This window comes from Stenella coeruleoalba (assembly GCF_951394435.1).
Source record: "Stenella coeruleoalba genome assembly, chromosome: 3".
In the NCBI taxonomy this organism is placed as follows: Eukaryota; Metazoa; Chordata; class Mammalia; order Artiodactyla; family Delphinidae; genus Stenella; species Stenella coeruleoalba.
The window spans coordinates 167134582-167158650 of NC_137148.1; the positions used below are offsets into that span (position 1 = coordinate 167134582).

Below are 24069 nucleotides of genomic sequence, written 5' to 3' on the forward strand. Positions count from 1 at the left end.
GAAGACTACAGTTTGGTCAAGGAGAGAGTCTGTCACCTCTCTGGACCTCAGTTTCTTTCTCTGAGAAATGGGGATAACAGTCCCCAGAGGAACTCCTGGTAGCATCAAATGAGATAACGCGTGGAAAAGGCTCAGCGCATAGCCTTTTCTGTAAAATGACAGCGACCTACTGTGTAGGCATCAGAACTCGGATCAGGTGGGACGTCCAAGCTGCTACCTTGAGAGCAAGGGGCCCTCGGAGGACAGGGCTACAGGTGATCAGAAAAGGGATGTGAGCTGGTGGGCCGGAAATGCCTCCCTTAGAGGAAGGGGGTCTCAGGCCGCCAAGGAGGGCTGGCCAGGCAGACAGGGACGAAAGGCAGGACAGATGTAGGGCCATATGGCAGGGGAGTTGGAGGACTGAAAGACTGCCGAGCTGAGGACCTGGGCTTGCACCAAGTTCAGGTACGGAAGCCTGACTTAGGCCCACCGCCCGCGTGGGTAATGGAAGCAGCCTTGCCCCGGCAAGACCTCACACTCCCGCCCGCTGCTGAGCAAAGCATGAAGCCCGCACCAATGGGAGCGCCGCCGTAGCAGCGAGGGGGCGGAGCAGAGCGGCCGCCAATGAGTGTGCCCGTTTCAGGCAGCCAATGGGAGGCGGCGTCCCAGCGGCGATCAAGCGGCGGCTGACCCTGGCTGCTGGGCGGGGCGGGGTCCTAGGTTCGAGCCGGAGTTCCCCGGAAAGGGTGAGTCTGGAGCGGGGGCGGGAGGGGGCGCGCCCGGGAGGTCATCAAGAAGGATGCGGCCGGCGGGACTGCCCTTTGCAGGAGGTGGGTAGAAGCCCCCACACTGCCTTGGGACTGATTGATGCCCGGTGGGTACACGTCGCGGTTCCCGCCCCTGCCAGAAGGGTTTGGAGATTTCTGTTGGGGGGCGGGGGCTGCGGACCTCACCCAGACCTCATCTTCAAAGCTGGGTCTGGGCCCAATGGGGACGAGGAGGGAGGAGATGGGCACCTGCAAAACCCCATCCCCAAGATCTTATCTCGAACGTTAATAAGATAATAATAGCGAACATTTATCAAGCACTTATTGCACGCCAGGCCCGGTGCGGAGCCCTTTCCCTGTCTCACCTCACTGAATCCTCCCATCAACGCTTTGAGAGAGAGACTGTTTTATGCCCATTTTCTAAATGAGGAAACAGGTTCAGAGAGGAGTTGATTCCTGACGACTCCGACATTGTGCTATTACAACCTTCTCTTTTCCCCCATCACTGTCTTAAACCAGTAACATCGGTCGAATCGCTGACAGCCCCTCCCTGCAAATACTGGAGGCCTCAGGAGGCCTGAGCCCTGGGCCTGGCTCTCGAAAAGTTCCAGATTGTTGGGGAAAGAGCTGAACACAGCCCCTTCTCCGCTCAGGGAGCCAGCAGGGACTGGGGTCGCTGGTGGGGGTAGATGTGGTATGCAGGAATCTCAGCTTGAAAGAGAAAAAGGATTATGATGATAAAACCAATAATGACTTCATTCTTGTTTTTATCATATTTGTTATTTTTTCATGCCTGTATCAAGGTACTGAACATGTGACATGCAGAATTGTGTTGAAACATCACAACCCAATTGATCTACAACTCTAGTTTTTTTAAAAAAAAGGATGTAGAAAAAATAACCGTAATATAATAATCTGTTTTAGTTACACAATATAAAAAACATGTAAAGTGTAGCAGCAGTAATCAAAATATGAGGTGGAGGAGAATGAAAAGTATAATGTTTACCAGTCCTATTGAAGTGAAGGTGTTATTAGCTTAAAATAGGGTGTTACAAGTGTGAGGTATGTTATGTAAGGCTAATAAAATGTCTTAAACTTGTAACATTAAACTTAGGGTAACCACAAAGGAAAAATCTTATAGTAATTACATCCAAACACAAAGAAAGACAGCAGGATAAGAAACAAGGAACAATGGATGTACAAAACAACGAGAAAACAACAAAATGGCAATAGTAAGTCCTTACCTATCTGTAATATGGTGACAGTGGTGCGTAATTCACTTACAACTCTAGTTTAAAAGTTAAAAAAAAAAAGAATGTAGAAACTTCACAACCATCTCTTCATGGCAACACTCTCAGCATCTCCATTTTCCAGATGGGGAAACCGAGGCCCAGCATGGCTAAGTGACTCATCTGAGTCGACACAGGATTCACCCCCAGGTCTGTCTGGCCACCCCTGTCTTCCTGGTTATTTTGGAAAGGTGGGTTCAGAGCAGATGTAAAAAAAAATTTATTGGACAGAGCAGATTTTTATATTGGTGAATTTGTCCAATAAAGGGGTTTGGTGGTGTTATTGTTCATGACTGATCTGGTAGGTGGGGACACATACCCCAACTCCATCAAACGATTGTGGAAACTGGGGCTCAGGAAGGGGAATTGGGTGTCTAAGTTTGCACAGCGAGCAGGGGTCCAGAATCTTCCCCCCAAACCTCAGTCTGGATGGTTGGAAGGTTGAGGTGCTCAAAGGGGCCTCCAGGCTGAGGCCTGGGGCTGACAGGATGTTGTTCCTTCCCAGGCAAGCCAGCTGTCAAGAGCATGCCTCTGTGCCAATGGGGGGCCACCACCAGGGGCAGAAAGCCCGATGGGGATGGAGCTCAGCCCATGGCCACCAGAGGAGGCCTGAAGGTGCTTCTGCACTGGGCCGGCCCTGGTGGCGGGGAGCCCTGGGTCACCTTCAGCGAGGACACACTGACTGCGGAGGAGGTCTGCCTCCACATTGCACACAAAGTCGGTGAGTCCCGGGCATCAGCCCCATGGCGGGGTGGAGGTGCTGGCAGCCGCCGGGCCTCATCCATCCAATCGTCTGCCCATTCATTCAGAGGACATTGAGTGAGCACCTAGTGTGTGCCAGCCCCCAGTTACTACATTTGTAGAGCTGATATTCTAACAGGGATCAACAAGAAACACAATCAATAAGAAAACTGTATAGGAGGCCAGAGATCATGGTAAAAGATTTAAAACTTGGGGAGATAAGGGACTGAGCCACGGGTATATCTTGGGGAAGATGGCGTCAGGCAGTGGGAACAGCAAGTGCAAAGGCCCTGAGGTGGGAACTTGCCAGCAACAGTGAGGAGGCCGGTGTGGCTGTAGCCGAGTGAGTGAAGGGGAGACAGGAGTAGGTGAGGGCAAGCAGGTGATGGCACAGGTTGTACAGGGCCTCTTGGGCCTCAGGGAGGACTTTGGATTTTACTCCAAGTGAGGTGGGAGCCACAGAGGACTGTGAGTGAAGAAGGAACGTAATTGGACGCAAGTGTCACAGATGATCTCTGGCTGCTGTAGGGGGAGCAGACTGTGGCGGGCGAGGGTGGGAGTGAAGTAGGAGGTTATGGGGCAGAAGTCAGCCAGGTTCAGATCTACAGTGTTTTAAACCCCAGAGGGAGGAGTTTAGGGCTTAAAGCTTTCCCCAGGAACAGTAGTGAAGCATGGAATGGTTGAGAGAGCCTGCAGCACACGTGCTTGAAAGTTAGTTTCTCCTGCCGGAGGGGGAGAAGGTCTCTCCAAGGGGACTTTGCTTACATGCCCTTTCCTCCAGGACGTCCTCTCAAACCCCCTGTCCCACAACTGGATGGGGGCCTTCTGGTAGATTTCTATAACACCTTGTACTTTCCCATCAATGGCAGATTCTTAAAGAAGTACTGGTTTTCTGGGTGGTGTGAAACATGCCTGGCCAAGGACCCAGAGAACCTGATCTTTTTGAGGAAGCAAAAGATCTTAAGAATAACTGGAGCATAGTTTTCAAGAATTTGGAAGGGGAAGTAGGAATTGAAAGCAGAGCATAATTGTCTGAGTCCAGGTCATGGTTATTCAGTGCTGAGGGGGTTGGGCTTTCTCAGGGGGCAAAGGGGAGCGATGGAAGTTTTAAGCCAGAGATTGAAACAGATTGGTTCTTTAGGAAGTTGTCTCATAGGGAGGCATGCTCTTTCTTTGGGGGGCAGTACACTTGGATGCAATGATTCTTTTCTTTTCTTTTTTTTTTTTTTTTTGGCCGTGCCATGTGGCTTGTGGAATCTTAGTTCCCTGACTAGGGATTGAATCCAGGCCCTCGGCAGTGAAAGCACCAAGTACTAACCACTGGACCACCAGGGAATTCCCGGATGCAATGAGTTTGGAGAGCAATTTGGCATCGTCTAACATGGTTGAAATGTACATCCCCTGAGGGCACACAGTTCCACTCCTAGATGTGCACTCTACAGACACTCAGCTCATGTGTTCCAGGAGATGTACGTGGGAAAGTTCAGAGTGGCTTCATTTATCTTAGTGAAAATAGGAGACCATCTCAAAGTCTGTGTATAGGAGAATGCACAAATCAGTTTCAGTATGGTTGAACACTGGAATACTATACAGCCAGGAAAAAGGAATTTAACCAAAGTTACATATATCATATGTGAAGCTTAAAACCTATCGTAGCATGAAAAAGCAAATTGCAGGACGCCTATGGTATAATACCGCATTTGAATTTATAACATTCAAAGATGATAGAGAATATGAAAATGATAAACTCTAGTTCAGGAGTATAGTTACCTCTTTGTGGGAGGGGAGAGGAGGTGGATGTAGGTGGGGGCTTCAGTTGTACTTGCCAGGTTTTATTCTTTTTCTCGTGGCTGGTACTTAGGTGATTATAAATTATTCTGAAGGACTTCCCTGGTGGTCCAGTGAGTAAGACTCTGTGCTCCCAATGCAGGGGGCCTGGGTTTGATCCCTGGTCGGGGAACTAGATCCTGCATGCATGCTGCAACTAAGGAGTCTGCATGCCACAACTAAAGATCCCTCATGCCGCAACTAAGACCCGGCGCAGCCAAAACAAAGAAAGAAAGAAAGAAAAAAAATTTTTAATTAAAAATAAATAAATACTTCTGAACTATTTTAGATACAATTTTTAAGTGATGTGTATAAAAAATAGATGCTTGGGCAGCCAGTGTGGGGAATGACAGTAAGTTTGGAGGCTGAACTAGGGCTGAGTTTTGGCTTTGAAGGAAGTGGGTAGATCCCAGAGAGATGGAGGATGCCGAAAGTACAGGACTTGTGACCAATCTGATGTGGAGGGGGTGGGACGAGTTGAGGACAAGGATGAAGTCCGGCAGAGAGGGGGCAGGTTTGGGGACCTCAGATGAGATCTATTTGGAACAAGGCACATCTCAGGGGGCCCGAGATGTCTAGAGGAAGACAGCCAAGGGGTAGTTGGATATTTCTCTGGGTCTGGAGTTCAGAGAGAGACCAGGCAAAGTGCCAGCAGTCTGTAGAGCTGGGTTAGTCAGTCTATGATAGGTTTTGCTGTAGTAACAAGCAGCCCCCCCAATTCTACTGGGTTAAGACAATGAAAATTTACATAAAATCTAATGCAGGTCAGATGGTTCCCCTCTATCTTATAGCTTCACCACTAGGCATAAGGGGTTTCCAACATCCCTGGGGCAGCGAAGATGGCAGGAAAGTTTATTTCTAGGCCTGGAAAAATGTACTCCCTTATGCCCACATCCCACTGGCCAAAAACCAGCCCAATGTCTCCATCCTAGCTGCAAGGGAGGCTGGGAAATGTAGTTTTCCTGTGAGGCCATAGGATGGTTTACATATTGCATTGTCCTCTGTCGGCAAGGCAGGAGGCCCAGGGAGGGATTGTGAAGGGAGACAGTGGGTCTGGGGGTCCACAGGGCTAACGGCAGCAGGCATTGACTCCTGACTCATTTCTCCCCTGTCCAGGCATCACTCCACCCTGCTTCAATCTTTTTGCCCTCTTCGATGTCCAGGCCCAGGTCTGGCTGCCTCCAAACCACGTCCTGGATATGTCCAGAGACTCGAGCCTGATGCTGTACTTCCGCATGAGGTGGGTGAAGTCCCCTTGGAAGGCTTTCGTTCTGTCCCCTCCCTCCCCTGTCCCCACCTTCCTGGACCTGGTCTGAATCTGTGCTAAACCCCAGCTGCGCCCCCTCCCTTCCTGCAGGTTTTATTTCCGGAACTGGCATGGCATGCATCCCCAGGAGCCGGCTGTGTACCGCTGCGGTCCCCCAGGGTCCGAGCCTTCCTCAGAACAGGCCGAGCAGGGGGTGCAACTCCTGGACCCCGCCTCCTTTGAGTACCTCTTTGAGCAGGTGTGAGCAGGGCTGGGGAGGTGAGACTGTTTGTGAGGGAGGTTGCAAATGAGGAGTCCTCACTTCCCTCCCAATTTGCTGTAGCTAGTAGGTTTCAACTCATGCCATCTGGGATCCTTTGGCTGCCTAAACCAAAGGGTTTTGAGACTCTTAGGGTTGTAGGGGTAAGTGCTGTGATTGATTAGTGATGTCTGCCACAGGCATAGGGTTGGGCAGAGGAGGCATACATGTGGGGTCCTTCCCTTCCCCAAAGTGACCAGAAGCTGGGGAGTGAACAGGTTCTCATGCCTCCCTTTCTGCCTGATTCCCCATCCCCAGGGCAAGCATGAGTTCATAAATGACGTGGCATCGCTCTGGGAGCTGTCAAGCGAGGAGGAGATCCACCACTTTCAGAACGAGAGCCTGGGCATGGCCTTTTTGCACCTCTGCCACCTCGCTCTCTGCCATGGTGTCCCCCTTGAGAAGGTGGCCAAGAAGATCAGGTATTGAGAATGAGGCGGGAACACTGCATAGGTGGGTGGACATGCCCAGGCATCTGGTGGCCAGGGTAGACCTTGCATATACTGTCATGCCTTCATTCATTCAACAAACATTTATTGACTGCCTACTGTATGCTTGTACTAGTTTTTTTTTCTTCCAGCCGTGCTGAGCGTCTTGTAGGATCTTAGTTCCCTGACCAGGGATTGAACCCAGGGCCCTGGCAGTGAAAGCACTGAGTCCTAACCACTGGACCGCCAGGGAAGTCCCTGGTACTAGTTTTGGGTGTTCTGGACACAACAGTCAATAGGACAGACAAAAATCCCTGCCCTCCTGGAGGTCACATCTGATGAAGGAGACAGGCAATAAACAAAATACAAAAATAAAATGTATAGCGTTTTAGACAATGATAAGTGCAATGGGGAAAAATTAAGCAGGAACAGAGGAAGAAGGGGTGTGTCAGGGAATGGGGGGCGTACAATTTAAAACTGGGTCATCATAAGAACCTACTGTATAAAAAATAAATAAATTAAAAAAAAAACCTGGGTCATCAGGGAATTCCTCACTGAGAAGGTGACATTCAAATTCAAAAATCTGAAGGAAGTGAAGGAGGGAGCCAGGTGGGTATTTGGGAGAAGAGAATTCTCCACAGAGGGATCAGCCAGTGCAAAGGCCCTAAGATTGTACCATGCTTGATATGTGGTGGAGGAAGTGTGGCTGGAGCAGGGTGAGCTTGGAGGACTCCCTAGAATTCAAGGGAAAAAAGGAGGCAGGAGTCTGGAGAGCTGCTAGCCTCCACTGCAGTGAGGGCTGGGGCAATCAGGGCACACTGCCTGGAGGAGGCAGCAAGAGAAATGGGTCTTTCAGGACCTGCAGTTCTTTTTTGGCCGCGCCACACAGCTTATGGGATCTTAGTTCCCCAACCAGGGATTGAACCCACGCCGAGTCGTAACCACTGGACCGCCAGGGAATTTCCCAGGACTTGCAGTTCTTAAAGCACATATTTTTCAATCCCTGTCGTGTTATCACTGGAGGACTAGGGCTGTGACAGTGAAGCCCAGGACGCTGGGAAGCCCAGAAGAGGGACCCTATCCAGCCTGGAGATCAGAGCATGCTCCTGGGGGGAGGTGATTTCTGCTAAGACCTGAAGGTTCAGTTGGCTTTATCCAGATGTGGATTGCTTTGGCCAAGCATTCGAGGGAGAGGGAACAGCATATACAAAGGCCCAGAGGCAGGAGGTGGTAAAGACCTAGTTTCCAGGGGAACTGAACTCGGAATGTGATTGCCCAAATGCAGGAGACGGCCAGGCACTAGTCAGGGAACCTTTTTCCCTGAGAGCTCTAGGGAGCCCTGGAAAGCTTGGAAGTGGGGGCAGAAGGCAGCTAGAACCTTGACCTTCAGGATCTTTGTATTCAAAGGTTGGAAGAGGTGGCTTGGGACATGGAGGATGAGGCTTCAAATCTCATCTAAGTGGGCTATGCTGGTGCGCAAGTGCAGGGCAGGAGAAGGGGTGAAGGGTATGGCTTTGTGAAGAGCAGAGGGCCTTCCCAGAGCTGTGCCTTCTATTGATAATCATATTAATGATCAAAACAATAGCGACTTCTCCAATAATAATAATAGCCAACACTCACATAGTCCTTATTTTATGCCAATCAATAGTCCTGATTCTCTCATCAGCCCTAGAAGTGGGCACTGTTTGATCCCATTTTACAGATGAAAAGACAGAGCCCTTTAGAGCTTAAGGAAGTTGCCCAAGAGCTGGGATTTCCGACCTATAGTCTCCTCCAAAGTCCTGGGCCCTGGGCCCAGACACCACCTGGCCTCCCTGTGCTGGCCCTTTATAGCATTCTCTGTCCACCTTCATGACAGCCTGCCTGTTTTTTTTTTTATTGTTTTGGGGTTTTTTTCAGTTTTAATATTTTTTATTTTTATGTTTTAAATTTTTGGCCGCACTGGGTCTTCGTTGCTGCGTGCGGGCTTTCTCTAGTTGTGGCGAGCGGGGGCTACTCTTTGGTGAGGTGTGCGGGCTTCTCATTGTGGTGGCTTCTCTTGTTGCAGAGCACGGTCTCTAGGCTCGTGCGCTTCAGTACTTGTGGTGCATGGGCTCAGTAGTTGTGGCTCGCGGGCTCTAGAGCACAGGCTCAGTAGTTGTGGCACAAAGGCTTAGTTACTCCGAGGCATGTGGGATCTTCCCGGACCAGAGCTCGAACCCGTGTCCCCTGCATTGGCAGGCGGATTCTTAACCACTGCGATACCAGGGAAGCCCCCCCTAATATTTTTTAAATTGAAATATAGCTGATTTACAATGTTGTGTTAATTTCTGCTATACAGCAAAGTGATTCAGTTATACATATATATACATTCTTGTTTTTTTCATCCTCTTTTCCATTATGGTTTATCATAGGATATTGAATATAGTTCTCTGTGCTATACAGTAGGACCTTGTTGTTTATCCATTCTATGCATAAAAGCTTACATCTGCTAACCCCAGCTTCCCACTCCATCTGTCCCCCAACCTCCTCCCCGTTGGCAACTAGAGTCTATTTTCTATGTCTGTGATTCTGTTTCTGTTTTGTAGATAGGTTCATTGTGTCATATTTTAGATTCCACATATAAGTGATATCATATGATATTTGTCTTTCTCCTCCTGACTTACTTCACTCAGTATGACAATCTCTAGTTGCATCCATGTTGCTGCAGATGGCATTGTTTCATTCTTTTTAATGGTTGAGTAGTATTCCATTGTATATAAGTACCACATCTTTATCCATTCATCTGTTGATGGCCATGTAGGTTGCAGCCTGTCTGTTTTCTAGACGAGGCAGCTGAGGTTCAGAGAGATGAAGCCACTTGCCCCACGTCACCCAGCTAGGCCTGCAATCCCGGCCCCTGACTGGCCCCTCCTGGTCGTCCCCACAGCTTCAAGGACTGCATCCCACGCTCCTTCCGGCGGCAGATCCGGCAGCACAATGCTCTGACGCGGCTGCGCCTGCGGAGCATCTTCCGCAAGTTCCTGCGGGCCTTCCAGCCGGGCTGCCTCTCCCAGCAGGTTGTCATGGTGAAGTACCTGGCCACACTCGAGCGGCTGGCGCCCCGCTTCGGCACAGAGCGCGTGCCCGTGTGCCACCTGGAGCTACTGGCCCAGGCCGAGGGGGAGCCTTGCTACATCCGGGATGGCGGACAGGCCCCTCCCGACCCCGGGCCTGAGTCTGCTGCAGGACCCCCCACCCACGAGGTGCTGGTGTCGGGCACCGACGGCATCCAGTGGCGGCTGGTACAGGCAGAGGTGAGTGGGGCGCCTCTTCCATCTAGCAGTCCAGGGCAGCTGGGGGTGGCGCGCCCTTGCTCAGCCTTGGCCTTGGCCTCCGAAGGTGGTTTTCCCCCACGTGCCTCTGGGGTGTGTCAGTCTGTGCCTGGGAGTCTGTTCCTTTTTTTTGTTTTGTTTTGGTTTTTTGTTTTGTTTTTTTTGGTCACGCGGCATGGCATGTGGGATCTTAGTTCCCCGAGCAGGGATCAAACCCGTGCCCCTTGCATTGGAAGAGTGGAGTCTTAACCACTGGACCGCCAGAGAAGTCCCTGGGGGTCTGTTTCTTGGGGAGTGTCCTCTGTCTGCCTGCCCCCCTGGGGACCTGATTTCTGGGGTCTGGCATCTGGGGCCGAGAGGGTGAGGAACCTCCATTCTACTCTCCCCGAAGTTCCAGTTTCTGGCATGTGTATCTCTCTGGGTGGGTCTCCTGTCCAGCCTGTGACACTGGGGTTGATGGGGGGGTTGCCTGGTCCCTCCAGCTCCCGCCTCTCCCCCGGGGAAAAGTGCAGTGGGACTAAACAGGCACTGCCCTGCTCCATTCACCTGCCCCACGTGCTGGTTTCCAGACTGCCAGTGATGGTGGTGGTGGTGGCGGCAGAAGGATGCCCCATGCTGGCCCATCTGGGAAGAAAGCCAAGGCCCAGGAGGTGGGCAATCAGCCAGTGTACAGACCTCAGGAGGCCCCATGGGCCTACTTCTGCGACTTCCAGGACATCACCCACGTGGTGCTGAAAGAACGCCGCGTCAGCATTCACTGTCAGGACAACAAGTGCCTGGTGGGGCCCGGGACGGGGGGCCGGGCTGGCCGTGGGGGGAGGGTTGGGGGACGGTGGGAGCCTCTGGCCTGTGACATCTGCCTGATGTTGTCCTCCCCACCACCGCCCCCTCGCCTGCAGGAGTTGACCCTGCCTTCCCGGGCTGCGGCCCTGTCCTTGGTGTCACTGGTGGATGGCTACTTCCGCCTGACGGCCGACTCGAGCCACTACCTATGCCATGAGGTGGCGCCTCCGCGTCTGGTGATGAGTATCCAGGACGGTATCCACGGACCCCTGCTGTGAGTGCCGGGAAGGGCGGGCGGGCTGCGTGGTGGTGACTGAACTGGCATGAGCTCTAGGGACTGTGGGGTTTGAATGAGGTGTGTGCATGTCGGTGTCTTAGTGTGTGCATGTGTGTCTTAGGGTGTGAAGGCCTGTGTGTTCACCCATGTATATGAGTGCACATGTGTGTGCAAGCATCCATGTCTCAGTGTGTGTGTGCCTGTGTGTGCACGTGAGTGTGCATGCACGTGTGCGGGAGCATTCATGTCTAGTGTGCACATGCGTGTCTGTGTGTGCGTGCGTGTACACATGCAAGGATTTGCTCATACAGCATTGTGCATGCGTTCACGTCGGTGGGTGCTCACGTGGGTGCATGTGTGCACCCAGGGGTTATGGGGGGAGAACGGGCACCTGTCACGGCATGGACGGTGTGTCACGCTGAGAGTGCCTGGGTTTGGGACTGTCACCACGCATCTCTGGATGTTTAACAGCCCATTTGGCACGCAGCTGTGTCACTACTCTGGGGAGTGTGTCTTGTTTGGTTTTGTTGTTGTTGGTTTGGCCGCGCCACGGGGCACGCGGGATCTTAGTTCCCCGGCCAGGGATGGAACCCATGCCCCCTGCAGTGGAATCGCAGAGTCTTAACCACTGGACCACCAGGGAAGTCCTCCAACTGCGTTTTAAATTGTCAGTGTGTGTTTTTGCACGTGACAGGACGGGTGAGTTTTGCTGGGCTATGCGTTGTCCAAACGCTGGTGGCTGTTCAGATATACGTGTGGGTGTTTACACCCCTGCAGGCATGTGTCTGTCCTGGTACTTGTGGATCACTGTCTGAGCGCTCCTGCTTGGACGTGTGGGGCTGAGAATGTGAAGTGTCAGGGCTTATGTGGTCATCAGGTGTGTGTGGCCATCCTGTATGCTGCCGGGTTGGGGTTTGTGACCATCAGCTCATCTGCTCATTGGCCCTGTGCCTGGGTATCTCCTGTCCTATCTGTGACACTTGGACTGGCCCCTAGGTCAGTCTAAGAGGTCTCACCCTTCCAAGCCTAGTCTCTACACCAGAGGAGGGTGAAGTGGTCGTTTCGCCTCTCAAGGGCTGTGGCTGTACGGGCCACATGGGCCATGTGGCCTATGGGCCATGTCAGCGTGTGTCTTAGTCCATTCGCGCTGCTCTAACAGAATGCCAATGACTGGGTGGCTTAGAAACCACAGACACTTATTTCTCACAGTTCTGCAGGCTAGAAGTCCAAATTCAAGGTGCTCGCAGATCCAGTGTCTGGTGAGAGCCCCACCTCCTGTTACATAACCAAAGTTCAGTCTTCTGGCTGTGTCCTCATATGGTGGAAGGGGTGAGCGAGATCTGGGGTCCATTTTATTTTTGTATTTATTTATTTAAATTAATATATTTACTTAATTTATTTTTTGGCTGTGTTGAGTCTTCATTGCGGTGCCCTGGCTTTTCACTGTGGTGGCTTCTCTTGTTGCAGAGCGTGGGCTCTAGGCACACGGGCTTCAGTAGTTGTGGCACTCAGGCTTTAGTAGTTGTGGCTCACAGGCTGTAGAGCGCAGGCTCAGTAGTTGTGGCGCATGGGCTTCGTTGTTCCGCGGCATGTGGGATCTTCCTGGATCAGGGCTCGAACCCGTGTCCGCTGCATTGGCAGGCGGATTCTTTTTTTTTTTTTTTTTTTTGGCAGGCGGATTCTTAACCACTGCGCCACCAGGGGAGTCCCTGGGGTCCATTTTATAAGTCACTAATCCTATTCATGACGGCTCCACCCTCATGACTTAATCACCTACCCAAGACCCACCTCCTAAGGCCATCGCCTTTGTTGGGGGTTAGGGCTTCAACATAGGAATTTTGGGGGGACACAGACATTCAGTCTATGGTACCACATATGTAACTGTCAGAGTCTGTGTGGCTGTGTCACCTTGTAGTACCTGTTTGTGCTTATGACAGTTGTCCCCTCTGGGTCTGGGATGCCAGTGCCCCTGTGGGGTTTATGTTACACAGCGGCTGTGTCTGCGATCTTTCATACTTTATTTTTCTTTTTTTTTTTCGGCCGCACTGTGCGGCATGCGGGTCTTAGTTCCCCAACCAGGGATTGAACCTGCACCCCCTGCAGCAGAAGCGTGGTCTTAACCACTGGACTGCCAGGGAAGTCCTCTGTCTGTGATCTTTTCCTTTCGGTGTGTGACAGACTGCATTGTGCGTCACCCTGGGAGTGGCAGTGTCTATGGCTGGGTGTGTGCCGTGTGTGTGTGTGTGTGTGTGTGTGTGTGTGTGTGTGATCTTGTCGGCCACGGTGTCCACAGTTGTTACACACGAGCATGTGCCTGTTCCGGTACCTGTGTCTGTGTGTGTTTTCATGCATGGGACAGGGTTACCTGCGTGTGTGTGTTCAGACACGGTGTCACCACATAAGGTGTGTCTGACATTTATCCCAGCTGGAGTGTGCCCTGCTGGGCAGGTTTTGTGTGTCCTTGTTGCCAGGTTTGGGTCCAGCAGTGCTCCCAGGTGCCCTGATGGTGTCCCTTTGTGCCCCCACCCGCCCAGGGAGCCATTTGTGCTGGCCAGGCTGCAGCCCGAGGACGGCCTTTACCTCATCCACTGGAGCACCAGCCACCTCCACCGCCTTATCCTCACGGTGGCCCAGCGTGACCAGGTGGGCCTGGGGCGGGGGTCCTGGGCTGGGGCTGGGCGTGCTCCCTGCCTGGACCCCTGCTCACCGCCCTCACCCCTGCTGCCACCTGCTCCAGGCACCCGGCGTGAAGGGCTTGCACCTACGGAAGTTCCCCATCGAGTTGCAGGCTGGGACTGTCACGCTGGAGGGCTGGGACCGGTCCTTCCCCAGCGTGCGCGAGCTGCGGGTTGCCCTGCAGGGCTGCTCCCTGCGGGCCGGCGACGACTGCTTTTCCCTGCGCCACTGCTGCCTGCCACGGCCAGGAGGTACCAAGATGGGGGTGCCACAGGGCTCGGGTTGGGGGGGTCCTCTTCCCTCCGTGCCGACTTTCAGGGACTGCTTCCATCCCCAGAGATCTCCAACCTCATCGTCACACGGGGACCTCGGGCCAGCAGCAGGCCACTCAACCTCAGCCATCTCAGCTTCCACCAGATCCGCCAGGAAGACATCACCCAGGTGCGTGGCGCGGGGGTGGCCCCTGCGGGCGCGGGACACCAGGAAGGCAGCCTGGAGCCGTTGTCATGGAGATCTTCCACACCATGTCCCCCCAGCTGTCCCACTTGGGCCAGGGCACGAGGACCAATGTGTATGAGGGCCTCTTGCGAGTGGGGGGCGGAGGCCCTGAAGAGGACAAGGTGGATGGCGGGGACCCCCCCATGCCCGGGGCGGGCTGTGAACAGGAGCTGCGAGTGGTACTCAAGGTGCTGGATCCCAGTCACCATGACGTCGCCCTGGTGAGTGAGCGTGGCCAGGGGATGGGGGGCAGGGTGAAGAGGGTCAGGGTCAGGGCCTGCAGCCCCCTAACCTGCCCTGTCCCCACAGGCCTTCTACGAGACAGCCAGCCTCATGAGCCAGGTCTCCCACGTGCACCTGGTCTTCGTGCACGGCATCTACGTGCACGGCTCCGAGAGTGAGTGGGCCCTGCCCCACCCCCGACATACACACACACCCCACCCCACTCTGCCCCATTTACAGCCCGACCCCACTTACACTCTTGACCTGCATCCTTATCCCTGACTGCACACTGACCTTTGACCTCCACCGCACCCCTGAACGTACCCCAGCCTGTGCCCATCGACTCTCATCTCCAGCCTAAACCCTGTCCGCACCATGACCCTTAGCAGCTCCCTGATCCCTGGCTACGCCCCAACCGTCTACCTGCACCCCGACTCCAGACTGCATCCCTAGCTCCATCTACCACCCAAACACCTCTAAATCCAGCCCCTGTGTATCCTCTGACCCCCTCGATACTGTGACAGCATGCAGACCCCAGCCTTGTTGGCCACCCCGATCCTCCCAGACCTCAGCCCCTGCTTCTCCCCCCGCTCTCCCGCTACTCTGTGCACACCTCCTTGTACAGGGTGCCCACGGCCGCCCCCAGACCCGCCGACCTCAGCACCACGTGTCCGTCTCTCCTGCTTTCCCCGCAACGCTGGCCTACGTGCCGAGCCTGCGCACCTCTCACTGCACAGGCACCCCCAGCCCTGTGGGATCCCAACCTCCAGCTCCACTTCCTCCACTGGTCTGCACCCTCCCCCCGGTTCCCCAGTCCCGTCCTGACCTTTGTCACTCACTCGCAGCCTCCTCTCTACCCCAGCCCCACCCTGGACCCAAATGCCAGCATTCAGCTCGGCCTCACCCTGCACCCACCTCCGCCGGCCCTCGGTACTGCATTCCTCCTCTCCCCAGAGTCGCTTCCGAGCCTACCCCCACACCCTTGCCCGACACCTTCCCCACCTACAATCCCAGCTGCACCCCCCACCCCCCACCCCCACCCCCTGTCCTGCCCCTGGCGCCCTGGAGGGTAAGCTGGTGGGCAGCACCTGCAGTGGCTGGGCCTTTGCAGATATCATGGTGACGGAGTACGTGGAGCACGGGCCCCTGGACGTGTGGCTGCGGCGGGAGAGGGGCCGCGTGCCCCTGGCCTGGAAGCTCACAGTGGCCCAGCAGCTGGCCAGCGCCCTCAGCTACCTGGTGCGTGGTCTGCGGGCGGGGCCTGCGCGGGTGGGGAGGGCCAGGGCAGCTCCCACGTTGCGTATGGAGGCCTGAACGCACCCATCCATGCACTGGATCTTCCCATGAACCTCCTCTGCTCACGCACCCCTGTGGCTCCCATCTCTCCCCACCTCCTCCACTTGGTGTCCAAGGCCCTGTGGCAGTCGCCTCTGTCCCTCTTGCCATTTGTTCCCCAGCCCTTCCCGGTCCAGTCACCCCAGTTTCCAGAACACCCCCTGTGTGCCGGGCTCTGTCCTAGGCCCTGGGGACCCAACAGAGAACAAAACAGACAGAAGTTTCTGTCCTTGGGGAGCTGGCATTTTAGTTGGGAGGGACAAGCGAGAAATAATAATTCGTACATTACATTACATAGTACGCCAGAAAGTAGCAAGAACTGTGGGCAGAAAAGCAGAGGTGGAGAGGAGGATTTGATACAGTTTGGGGAAGGGGTGATGTCTTAAACAGGTGGGTTGGGGAAGGCCTCACTAAGGTGACCTGGAGGTGACATGGGGTGAGGGGAGAGGTGGGTAGTTGTGAGTGTATCTGGGAGAAGTGCATTCCAGGCAGAGGGGACAGCCAGTGCAAAGGCCCTGGGGAAGGAGCATGCCTGCCATGGGTTTGAGGACCACAGTAGGGTCCTCTGGCCTTTTGTCCCTGGCTGAGAGCCTTGGCCACCAGCACTGGGAAAACAGGAAGGACCCACTGGAGACCCAGTGCTGCCTTGTCACTATGACAATGGACTGGTATCTCCATAACGACCATGATTGTCTTTTTCACTTGGGCTGTCCCTGGGGGGACCATGTGGGATGGGGTAGGGGTGGGGTCTATAGCCCCCAGTGGCCACGCCCCCTTTCCCCCCTACCCCAGGAAGACAAGAGCCTGGTTCACAGCAACGTGTGTGGCCGGAACATCCTCCTGGCACGGCTGGGGCTGGCGGAGGGCACCAGCCCCTTCATCAAGCTGAGTGACCCCGGTGTGGGCCTGAGCGTCCTCTCCAGGGAGGGTGAGGACGCAGGCAGGGCTGGGCACAGGGGCGGGCTTCCCCCACTCCTTTTACCTTGCTGACCTCTGACTCTGGCCCCCAGAACGGGTGGAGCGGATCCCCTGGACAGCCCCTGAGTGCCTGTCCGGTGGAGCCAACAGCCTAAGCACTGCAGCCGACAAGTGGGGCTTTGGTGCCACCCTCCTGGAGATCTGCTTCGATGGGGAGGCCCCCCTGCAGGGCCGCAGCCCCTCCGAGGTATGTCCAGGGGAGCCCTGGGCCCTTCGCACAAAGAGGGCTGGCACCGCCAAGGAGTCCAGAGGGTACATTCAGGGTCCAGAGCTGCCTCCCCTCTGGCTGTGCAGCCTCATCTCTCTGGGGCTCCATCAGGTCATCTGTCAGTTGCAGTGAACTGCAGTCCCAACCTCATAAGGTCGTTATGGCACAAAGCAAATAGATCACATGCTTTAGGCAGAGTGACCAGGGCATCAAGGGGGAGGCACAGGCTGTCGGGAGGAAGGGGACCCAGAGGATGGCCCTGACCCAGCTGAGGGATGGGGCAGGGCTTCCCAGAGGAGGTTTTAATCTAAGTGCAGAAATATCAGTGTCCCGGGCTAGGAAGAGCAGCCTAGGTGGTGGACACAGCCTATGCAAAGGCCGGGAGGCTTTGGGGCATTCAGGGAGCTGCAGTATGCAGAAGCGTTCTGGGAGCAGAGGTGGGTGGAAGGCAGGGCAGGAAGGGCCAAGTGTGAGATGCTCCAGCACAGCACAGCCTGCTCTCCTTGGGTTCCAGTCCTGACTCTGCGGTGGTGGGCAAGTCTGCATCCCGTTGCCGAGGCTCAGGGGCCTCATCTGTAAAATGGGAATGACAAGAACGAGGACCTGGCTGGTCTAGCCCTGCTCTGGGGACTTGACTCTGCCTCTTGGGGAAGGGGACTGAGGGTGTACACTGACTCCTTCCGGTCCTCTCTCCAACAGAAAGAGCGCTTCTACCAGAAGCAGCAGAAGCTGCCTGAGCCCTCGTGCCCAGAGTTGGCCATACTCACCAGCCAGTGCCTGACCTATGAGCCAGCCCAGCGGCCATCCTTCCGCACCATCCTGCGTGACCTCACTCAGCTGCAGCCCCAAAGTGAGCATCACTCCAGGGCGGGGACCCTGGAGGGGGGGAGGGGCTGGGATCCCTGCTGACTCAGGCATGGTGCACCCAAGTCTCTGTACAGTGGCTTAGGGTGTGTGCCGGTTTCTAATTCACTTAAGTAAGGGGGAGGGGAAGCCCCAAGCTCTCCTTTATGTTTTGCTTGGGGAGAGCCACGGCTTCTTTGGATGAATTAGACCCTGGCAAATTTTTTGGTTATTAATGAAAAGTTTGTGCCCTTTACCCAATCTCAGAACATCCCAGGCGTTGGTTATGGTGCAGCCAGCTCTGTGTTTTGGACAATAAGGAATTTTCCAGCCCTTGCAAAAAAAAAAAAAAAACAGTTTGCTTATCTGGGATCGGATGCTGGGGATAGCAGTAGCTGGCTTTCTGTGTCCCCAAGTGTGGACCCTTTTGGAGAAAGGGCTGTGTTCCAGACTCACCCACTGTAGCTCTTCCAGATCTCGTTGATGTCTTGTCTGTGAACCCGGACTCACCGGCGTCAGATCCTACGGTTTTCCACAAGCGCTATTTGAAAAAGATCAGGGATCTGGGTGAGGTAAGGGCGAGGCCTGGAGGACCGGCGGCGGGGCATGGGCTGCTCCAAGGCCCTGGCCTTAGAGACTCTCAGCTTCAAGGGAGGCCCCGGGGAATTGAAAGGGAGGCCTCAGCCCCAAGGGGACCCATCCACATGGAGTAGGTGGGGCCTTGGATTTTCCAAACAAACCTGCCTGGAGGTGGGGCCTGGGGAGCTGGGGGTGGGGCTGACGCTCCTGCACGCTCCGGCCAGGGTCACTTCGGAAAGGTCAGCCTGTACTGCTACGATCCAACCAATGATGGCACTGGTGAGATGGTGGCCGTGAAGGCCCTCAAGGCAGGCTGCGGTCCCCAGCTCCGTACAGGCTGGAGGCGAGAGATCGAAATCTTGCGCACACTCTACCACCAGCACATTGTCAAGTACAAGGGCTGCTGCGAGGACCAAGGTGGGCGGGGCCTAGAGATGTAACAGGGCGGGGCTATGGCTTGGGTGTGGCTTGGTGGGCGGGGCCAGCAGGACCTGGCCAATTAGAGTCTCTCGGCCCCAGGCTGGAAGATGCAGTTTGCAGACACCAAGGTGGGCGAGGCCCGGCTGCCTCCTTTCCATCCTTAGGTGCTCTGCTGGGGCCAGGATGGGTGGGAGCCACCGTCAGCTCCCTTGCCTGTGGACGGGTTCAGGATGGGTCCGCCCCACCTGAGGACTGGTCCTAGTGTGGATGGATCTTGGTTTTCCCTCCCCACCTTGGGATAGGGGGTGCAGGGTGGGCAGCCTGTGGTCCAGGTCTCTACCACCCTTACGGGCCGCTCCTCTCCGGTGTCAGGCGAGAAGTCGGTACAGCTGGTCATGGAGTACGTGCCCCTGGGCAGCCTCCGAGACTACTTGCCTCGGCACAATGTCGGGCTGGCCCAGCTGCTGCTCTTCTCCCAGCAGATCTGCGAGGTGGGCCAGCCTGCCCCTGCTCCCAGAACCTGCCCCCTTCTTTGGCTTGGCCTGAGCTCCCTATCTCCCCCGCCAACCCCGCTGGGCCTGCTCTCCTCCATCCTTGTCCATTCAGCAGATCACCTGGCCACACCCCCACTGGCCCAGGCCCCCACCCCCCTCCCAATTCTCCCGCCCCCTGCCCCGGGGGAGCCCCCCATGTGGCTCCACCTCTGCTCTCTGGCTCTGCTCCTTTTCTCTCTGGCCCCAGCTGCCATCCTGCCCGTTCTCGCGCCTGGTCCCCGCCAACTTGACTGTCCCCTAGCCATCCTGGTCACTGCTTCTCAGGCCCGGTCCTGCCCCCGCGCTGATCCTGACTTGCCCCACCCCCAGGGTATGGCCTACCTGCACGCGCAGCACTACGTGCACCGAGACCTGGCCGCACGCAACGTGCTGCTGGACAACAACAGGCTGGTCAAGATTGGGGACTTCGGTCTCGCCAAGGCCGTGCCCGAAGGCCATGAGTACTACTGTGTGCGCGAGGATGGGGACAGTCCCGTGTTCTGGTAACCAGCGGGACCCAGCCGGAGGGAGGGGTGCCAGGGTCACCTGGAGCAGACAGGGTGGAGGAGATGGATTCCGGGGTCTCAGACGACAGGGCCTGGGTCAAGTGACACTGCCCCCCCTCTTAAGGGTGGGGCCCTAACTGGGACCACAGGGCTCCTAAGCCTCAGGTAAGGACTCCAGCTCGGTCTGGCCCAAGGCCTGAGTGCCCTCTCTCCCCAGGTATGCCCCGGAGTGCCTGAAGGAGTGTAAGTTCTACTATGCGTCTGACGTCTGGTCCTTTGGGGTCACCATGTATGAGCTGCTGACCTACTGTGACTCCACCCAGAGCCCCCCCTCGGTGAGAGCCAGGCCCGCACCCCGACCTCATCCTAGAGGAGTTAGCGAGGCATGCATTCAGCTCCCAGCTCCCCCACCCTAGCAAGGACTTAACCTACCTGAGCCTCACAGTCGCATTCTGTAAAGTGGGCCAGTTACACTGCAGAGGGCTTGGATTGTGACCGAAACCCACTCAGATAGGAACGGCTTATTCTGCCATTTGCAAACCCCAAGGGGACAGTGGGAACATGGCTTGATCTAGACCTTCAAATGCCATCAGGAATCCCATTTTCTCCATCTCTCAGCTCTGCTGATTTCCATGGTAGCATTTTGTTTTTTTTGCCGTGCCACGCGGCATGTGGAATCTTAGTTCCCCGATCAGGGATCAAACCTGTGCCTCCTGCAATGGAAGCACCGAGTCTTAACCACTGGTAGCATTTCTTAAGCAAGCCTTCCCTTTGTTGTGGCAACAGTGGACCCAGCTGAGGGGAGGAGGGTCTTTCTCTTTCCAGCATAATTCAGGACTCTCTGATTGGCCCAGCTTGACTCACGTGCCCTCCAGGAAGCCACTCACTGTGTAGTCCTTGGCTGAGGGGAGGAGCCTAGAGTATGTTAGGGGTTTATTCCCAAAGCCAATCAGAGTGTCTTTATGGGAAAATTTTTTTAAAAAATTAAAAAAATTTTTAAAAGATTTTTCTGAACAGGCAAAAACAACTTGCTGAGGCTTAATAATAATAGCAAGCACCTAATTCAGACTTACTCTATGAATATTAGTTTATCTAAGTTTCACAATAACCCCAGGTGGTAGATGTTATCACCCATTTTACAGATGAGAGAACTGAGGCCTAGAGAGGCGAAGTCATAAGACCAATGTTATGCAGCTGAGAAGTGGTAGAGATGGCATTAGAACTCCTGCCGTCCGGCTTCAGACTCTTGACCTCTATCTAGGCAGCCCCGCCTCTTAAAAAGAGCTTGTCCTGTTTCTTCTGTAGAAATTCATCGAGCTCATAGGCCTCACCCAGGGGCAGATGACAGTGCTGAGGCTCACTGAGCTACTGGAACGAGGGGAGAGGCTGCCACAGCCAGAGAAATGTCCCTGTGAGGTGAGACCCTCCCTTTTCCCCCTGCCCCCACCATCGGACCAGGGAGAGAGCAGAGATCACAGCCTGAGTTTTTCCTTCCCCAGATTTATTGCCTCATGAAGAACTGCTGGAAAGCAGAGGCCTCATTCCGCCCGACCTTCCAGAACCTCATACCCATCCTCAAAACGGTCCACGAGAAATACCAAGGCCAGGCAGCCTCAGTGTTCAGTGTCTGCTGAAGCCCGCCAGCAGCTCTGCTTGGGGGGATTGGAGCAGACGGTACCCACAGAGAGGGCCTCCTGCTTCCCACCCTAAGAGGAGCCCAAGAGGGGGTGGTCAGCCTCACTGACTCCCTGTGCCTTACTCCTGTCTGGATGCCCCACCCCTCTGAACTGACTTTCCTTGTCTTAGTCCGTTTGGGCTGCTATAACAAAACGCCACAGACTGGGTGGCTTATAAACAACAGAAATTTATTTGTCCCAGTTCTGGAGGCTGGGAAGTCAAGATCAAGGCACCAGCATGGTTGAATTTTGGCAAAAGCCCTCTTACTGGTTCATAGCCTATGCCTTCTTACTATGTCCCCACAAGGTCCAAGGGGGCAAGGCATCTTTCTGGAGCCTCTTTTATAAGGGCACTAATCACATTCATGAGGGCTCCACCCTCATGACCTATGCACCTCCTAATACCATCACGTTGGGTGTTAGGATTTCAACATAGTGATTTTGAAGGGACAGAAACGTTCAAACCATAGAACCTTCCAAGATCATGAGCCTGACACAGGCTCCTGAGGGATCCAGGACAAGCAAGGAGCTAACCAGGCCCTTGAATCTGATCTTTTTATCTTCCCCCAGCTCCTGCCCTTGGAGCCCACTATCTCCCCTAACTGGTTAAAAACTCGTATTTCCTCTGCTAGAGGCATGGTCCTTGGGCCCTTCTTCAGCAAGTGTCCACTCTCCTGGGGACTGCAGATAGAGCAAGACACTCATTGCAGAAGAAGTCAGATTCAACTGTTGAACCTTTGCTCACCTCTAAATCACCAGCCAGCAATTAGACCAATGCCTGGAACACAGAAGGCCCTCAAGATGTATATTAAATATATCAACAAAGGACCTGGAGGACCACATGCCATGTAAATAAGATTGCCAGTTTCACCTTTTTCTCGCTGTGTGACCTCAGGCAAGTGGCTTCCCCTCTCTGGGCCTTAGCTTTCAACTATGAACTTGGGATGGTCATGCTTGCTGCCTTGTAGGACTAGTGTCAAGAGCTAATGAGGGCTTCCCTGGTGGTGCAGTGGTTAAGAATCTGCGTGCCAATGCAGGGGACACGGGTTTGATCCCTGGCCCGGGAAGATCACACATGCTGCAGAGCAACTAAGCCCATGCATCACAACTACTGAGCCTGCGCTCTAGAGCCTGTGTGCCACAACTACTGAAGCCTGCGCACCTAGAGCCCGTGCTCTGCAACAAGAGAAGCCACGACAATGAGAAGGCCATGCATTGCAACAAAGAGTAGCCCCCGCTCGCTGCAACTAGAGAAAGCCCGCACACAGCAACGAAGACCCAACACAGCCAAAAATAAAAACAAATAAATAATTTTTTTAAAAAAAGAGCTAATGAGGTCGTATCTGTCAAATGCTTAGCAGAGAGATATGCAAACAACTGCTCAATAAACATTTGATATTATTGTTAATCTGGTGTTTGCCAATGTGTTTCTGCTTAACAGGTATACTTGAGATGGGTCTGCCACATTGTGAAAGGCAGTTAGATTTCTTTCCCATGGGACTTCCTAAGACCCTGTGCATTGCAGCCCTCCTGACTGGTCAGTTTCACACTATTTTAGTGATATTTGCTTTTTATAACAGTTTTTAAAATTATTCATTATAATTGTAAATCTTCCTTTTTTTTTTTTTTTGATATTGCCATAGGCAGTGAAATGTTTCCCTCTTCTGTCCATCAGCCACCACTGTCACCTCCCCGGGAGACAACTAATGTTATCTGGTTTCCTCTTTTGGCTTCCAGAGACATTTTATCCAGATACAAGGAAATCTGTGCACATGTTACATTTCCCCATCTTTTGCAAAAATAAGTGTGTGCTGCTATATAGAGCTCTAGCCTGTATCTTTTCTATTTTTTCCCCACATAATAGGCCTTGGAGGCAAACAGTGTTTTCTCTTTCTATTTTATGGTTGTGTTGTAGCTCATCATTCAAATGTCATCGGCATTTGTTCATGTAATCATTTCTAATCCTTTGCCATACCCTGGGCTGCTGCAGTGAGTAAGCATGTGTGCACATGGTTTCACCCACGTTCAAGGGTATCTGTAGGACAAATTCCCAATGGGAATAGCTGCACGATCTAACCTGGTAACTTGGAAAGTCATTGCCACTAGAATATATTTTGATAGGTGATAGGGCAAGTCTCTCCTCATTCTTTTCTCAAAATTATCTTGGCTTGTTCTTAGGCAGATACTTTTTCTTTTTGCATTCTTTTTTATAAAAAATTATTTTCCGGGACTTCCCTGGTGGCACAGTGGTTAAGACTCCACGCTCCCAGTGCAGGGGGCCCCGGGTTCGATCCCTGTTTGGGGAACTAGATCCCACCCGCATGCCACAACTGAGAGTTTGCATGACACAACTAAGGAGCCAGCGAGCCGCAACTAAGGAGCCCTCCTGCTGCAACTGAGACCCAGTGCAACTAAATAAATAAATATTTAAAAAAAATTATTTTCCGTTATGGTTTATCACAGGATGTTGAATGTAGTTCCCTGTGCTATGCAGTAGGACCTTGTTCTCTCTGTTTTATTCGTTTTCTTTTTTCTTTTGTCATACCCAGTTACATGGAGATTTTTTTGCCCGTTTGGAAGTCTGGTATCTTCTGCCAGAGTTCAGTAGATGTTCTGTGAGAATCCTTGCACATGTCAATTTTTTTT

The 24069-nt window shown here is 53.8% G+C and overlaps 1 protein-coding gene across 11 annotated transcripts; it reads left to right on the top strand.

Moving 5' to 3' along the window:
- The first annotated feature begins 230 nt into the window (after positions 1 to 230).
- Positions 231 to 22827, top strand: TYK2 (tyrosine kinase 2). Of its 11 annotated transcripts, none has more exons than XM_079915504.1 (26): positions 231 to 725; positions 1861 to 1978; positions 2121 to 2226; positions 2541 to 2756; positions 5720 to 5843; positions 5961 to 6108; positions 6427 to 6590; positions 9505 to 9871; positions 10459 to 10668; positions 10789 to 10946; positions 13484 to 13592; positions 13687 to 13876; positions 13963 to 14066; positions 14162 to 14344; positions 14433 to 14520; positions 15457 to 15584; positions 16473 to 16608; positions 16691 to 16845; positions 17566 to 17716; positions 18175 to 18281; positions 18513 to 18705; positions 19081 to 19199; positions 19572 to 19744; positions 19965 to 20082; positions 21053 to 21163; positions 21247 to 22827. In XM_079915504.1, exons 4-26 carry the CDS (start codon positions 2561 to 2563, stop codon positions 21379 to 21381), a joined length of 3567 nt encoding a protein of 1188 aa, XP_079771630.1. In that variant the 5' UTR covers positions 231 to 725; positions 1861 to 1978; positions 2121 to 2226; positions 2541 to 2560; the 3' UTR covers positions 21382 to 22827. The 11 variants fall into 11 exon arrangements, with proteins under 11 accessions (XP_079771630.1, XP_079771625.1, XP_079771634.1 ...); XM_079915499.1 differs by having other exon boundaries at positions 2121 to 2185; XM_079915508.1 differs by having other exon boundaries at positions 2121 to 2185; positions 18184 to 18281.
- The last annotated feature ends 1242 nt before the right edge of the window (positions 22828 to 24069 follow it).